The sequence below is a fragment of the Neltuma alba genome, unplaced genomic scaffold (genome assembly GCF_004799145.2).
Source record: "Neltuma alba isolate B1F8T4 unplaced genomic scaffold, ASM479914v2 tig00006695_pilon, whole genome shotgun sequence".
In the NCBI taxonomy this organism is placed as follows: Eukaryota; Viridiplantae; Streptophyta; class Magnoliopsida; order Fabales; family Fabaceae; genus Neltuma; species Neltuma alba.
Window position 1 is genome coordinate 34,263 of NW_021634550.1, and position 4,034 is coordinate 38,296.

The 4,034-nt window shown below is 35.8% G+C and overlaps 1 protein-coding gene across 2 annotated transcripts; it reads right to left on the minus strand.

The window, feature by feature from the left end:
* Positions 1 to 246: 246 nt before the first annotated feature.
* Positions 247 to 3,713, minus strand: LOC114750940 ((-)-germacrene D synthase-like). Of its 2 annotated transcripts, XM_028939587.1 has the most exons (8): positions 3,570 to 3,713; positions 3,061 to 3,340; positions 2,564 to 2,936; positions 2,238 to 2,456; positions 1,989 to 2,127; positions 1,428 to 1,676; positions 999 to 1,316; positions 247 to 318 (listed from the first exon to the last, which is right to left on the minus strand). In XM_028939587.1, exons 1-7 carry the CDS (start codon positions 3,681 to 3,683, stop codon positions 1,020 to 1,022), a joined length of 1,671 nt encoding a protein of 556 aa, XP_028795420.1. In that variant the 5' UTR covers positions 3,684 to 3,713; the 3' UTR covers positions 247 to 318; positions 999 to 1,019. The 2 variants fall into 2 exon arrangements, with proteins under 2 accessions (XP_028795420.1, XP_028795419.1); XM_028939586.1 differs by lacking the exon at positions 247 to 318 and having other exon boundaries at positions 922 to 1,316.
* Between the last annotated feature and the right edge of the window lie 321 nt (positions 3,714 to 4,034).

Here is a 4,034-nt window from a genome sequence, read left to right on the forward strand (position 1 = left end):
TCACCTTCACTGCTTCCATCGCCATGCCCATTCAAACCACCGTTCTCAACGAATGCCTTATAAAAGATTAATTTGTTCGACCAGTTTGAGTATTTTTAGATTAATTTCTTTATTTGGTTAAGGAAAAAAATTCAAAGACATGAGCAAACTGGGAAAGAATCAAGAGGCATTCGGGAGAATGGAGAAACGAGGAGGATGGATGTCGTTGTACACAAGACAGATAGATCAGTCTCCATCAGGAAGCTGTCACTCATCCTCGTCACTACTGGCATAATGAAACTGACCCACCACCTCTCCAACTTCATTCGCCAATAATTACTGCTTCATTCACTAACAATTAGTGCTAATCCTTAATTAAAAAAACTAATAAACTAATTTGAGTATATTATGAGAATTTGTTAAGTTAGCTGTATGCAATAAATAGGTGTTGTCTTTCTTATAATACTTTTGGTAATCATGTGTATCACTTAAAACTACTATTTAATGAAATCTTTAATGGGTCCTCATCACAGTGATGATCATTATGTGCTCATCATTATAATGCAATCTAAGAGCATTATGTGCTCATCATTATAATGCAATCTAAAATCATTTAAAACTGACATAGATGGTTCATATTTCAAAATTTTTAATATACAATTTTTTCAATGATAAATTTATTTTTTAAAGATATGTTAGTTGTGATATTATATTAATTTTAAATTTTGTATCTATTGAAACAAAAAGTTGATTGAGATATATAAAAAATTTAAATTCAATTTGAACTATTTAAAATAGATCTGGATGGTCCAAATTATGATGAGCATGGAATGTACTCTCATCTTTAATATGTGTATTTGTTACAAAGACTACTTTAAGAAAAATAAATAAATATAAGAGATAAAGTGGATTTAGATCTTATATTTAGAATCAAATTAAAAATCAAACTAGCTCTTATAATAAGTACAGAAGGTAGTAGGTAGCACGTGAGAGCACGCATTTGTTAAGTTCAAACCTACCTGTCATCTATGATCACATTTTTAAAGGGGAAAATCGTGTACGAATAAAGCAGAGATGAGATGTTTAGTTGAGTTTGTGGAATGAGTGTAGCCATCAGAATCCTTGTAAAGCACATCCATTACGCGACTCAGGTTCAGAATTCGCATCAACAAAGGCCTTGGCACTTGCGTAGGTTCAAGCAGTTCCTCGTTTAAATGCTTCCACGCGCTCACCACCTGCCTCTTCAACTCCTCAATCGCATTTTCTCTCTTCATCACCCCATGTTCCTTCATGTAGCACTCTATGGCCGAAGCTACATCCCCTCTCTTCTGCTCATCCTAACCAATTACATACGCCACAAACACACAAATTATATATTATTTGCCTCTCTCTCTCTCTATGTATAAATCAAACATCTAAATGATTCAGAATTCTAACAATGTCGGTACCTCGTTGGAAACAATGTCATCCATCAGCCTGCTAATGGTCTGTGACGCCGTAACAATTTTGGGGTTATCTGATAACCACCGGAAGATTTGCTCGGTAGCTATAGGACCCATCCCAATGAAACTTATGGCTATGACCAGGCCGTATCCTGAAGAGACAAGTGCGTTGCCCATGTACTCCTCCATTGTCGGTGTGTTATTGCTATTATACCATTTGGCTTCAACCAAGTAAGCTTGGGCCAATCTTCTCATCTGTGCGTGGGTTGTACCATGATAAACAACTTGTGGTAGCAGAGTAAGTGGAAGTAGTGATAAACTCTTGCAATATATATACCGACTTTAAAGAGACTGGGTTCTTCACTCTTCATTAGTCACGTTTCTTTATATTATTTATTATATTAATTTGTAGACAATTATTCATTCACTAACATTTGATTGACCATTATGGAATATGAAGACTCAGACAAATTATGTTCACATTAATTATTATAAGATAATCAACAATCTAAGTGTTCAAAATAGAAAAAAAGTGGGTGAGTTAATTAGTATAAAAGTATGTCTTACTTCATCTTTGGCATACTTAATGCAAAATTCTCTTCCTTCTTTGGTCATTTCTTGCTTGATTTCATCATAAACATCCAATAGTGCTCGGTACCAAAATCTCATGTACTCCGGCAACAATTCCAGACAGCTTATATCCCACCTGAAAAATGATATTCCCGATAAATCGTTAGTTATTTTGACAGTAGAATTTCTAATTTTAAAATAAAATTTCTTAATGGGATAGTAATTTAGACTCGAGTGAACTTAAACCTCTCAATTGTTGCCGTGAGAAGCTGTAGTTCTTCAAGTGTGCCATGAACATCATATATATCATCAAGGACCGAGGCCAAACATATCACTTTGGTGGTTATCCTTCTCGCCAAAGCATAGCGAGGTTCGTAGAACACTCCCGAAATCCACAAGTAACATTCCACCAACCGGTCGCGAGCAAAAGGCAACTTGCTCCTAAAACCCAATTCTTTCCACCACCTATAGATTAAAAAAAAGTTCAAAAACAATATGACTTGGGCGAGTCACTTGGATACAACGTAAATATATATATATTAAGACTATTAGTATAATTTAGAAAAACATACTTGGAAATATTTCCAAGTTCATTTTGGTGCATCTTTTGAAGCATATTGAAATCTAACTTTGCCAGGACAAGTAGAGTTTCATCGTGGGAAGGATCATCGTGGTAAGAAGATATGTAATGCCAAGCTTCTAGCCTAGGAAGATTCTTGCGAAGTGGGTGCCTTAAGCTGTGCTTGACTTTTGCGGCAAGAGAAGGATTCAAATGGACGATCATAGACTCCAGATGAGCGGAAGTGAAAGCAAGAGCTTCATCTAATATATCTTCTCCGTGAACTCTAAGATGGGCAGCTTCATATAAGCTCAGCATTCCTTCTACATCAGTGGTTAGTCCTTCACTGATATTACCTTGCTCATCCTTGAACTTTTCAAACACATCTGGTTTATATGAAACAAAGTGATCAGATGTTTTAATTTATCATGTCATGTTGATTATGTATGTTGGGTGGTTGAGAGAGCAAAATGGTGTTTGAAGTGGCTAGGCAGAGAGGCTGAGACATACCAGGTGAGATGCGATGGCCATGTTGCCTTAGTAACCTAAAGAGAAGGGCAAGAGTATGGAGATCTTCTTCCAAAGTGATTTGACCATTTTCAACGTAACTATCATGAATCCACTGCAATATATCATCAATCTCAAGTTCAAAATGGTAGTTAACTCCTAAACGTTGGATTGCGTCGATCAAGTGCATTTTTGCTACGAGATTTTCGGTTGGAAGGATGAGCATCTTCCTCACTTCTTCCTTGAGCGTTTTGATATGCTCCTCCATTTTGTCAGTAACTTTCTGCAGATTCAACTTTGTGTTATTACTCTTGATAACATAAAAATGCCGGGGAACTATACATGCATATTGTCTTTCATACATGGTGTGTATATATCGATCTCTAATAATAGGCTACTCAGATACTAGTGAATATATTTATATCCTGCGTTCAAAAAGTATTAGATTCGTTTCTTTCATAATGATCGCTATACGTGGGGAATAAAGCTGAAAAGACATAGTGGCAAGATACCAAAGATTCGGAGGCATATGGAATGAAATGATCTCCCCAAATGCTGGGATGATAATTAGCAGAGCGCCGAGGGAGCTGGGATGAAGCGACGGGTGGCGAAGCTGCCAAAGACATGATGGATGCGGAGTTGCCTAAATGCCTCTCTTCAGTTACGTTTTCGACTAATTAAAGGGCTTTGAGTGATAAAACCTTAAAGCCTGTCTTCAAATTTATAAGACTTTTTGAGTGAGGAAATACCAACACCATGTTTGATTTATGTGAGTATAATTGAAACACGTCAGTTCCGGTTATCAGGAAATATCAATATGTTGGATAAGTTTCATTCAGAACCAGTTCCAATGCTTATCTCTCGATGAACACTCTAAACTTATCAGATTTGAACAATTTATATCTCATTTGAACAGTTCAAATTTAAAATTTTTAATTAATTATTTTTAGATAAAAAAATTAACTATTTTTTAATAG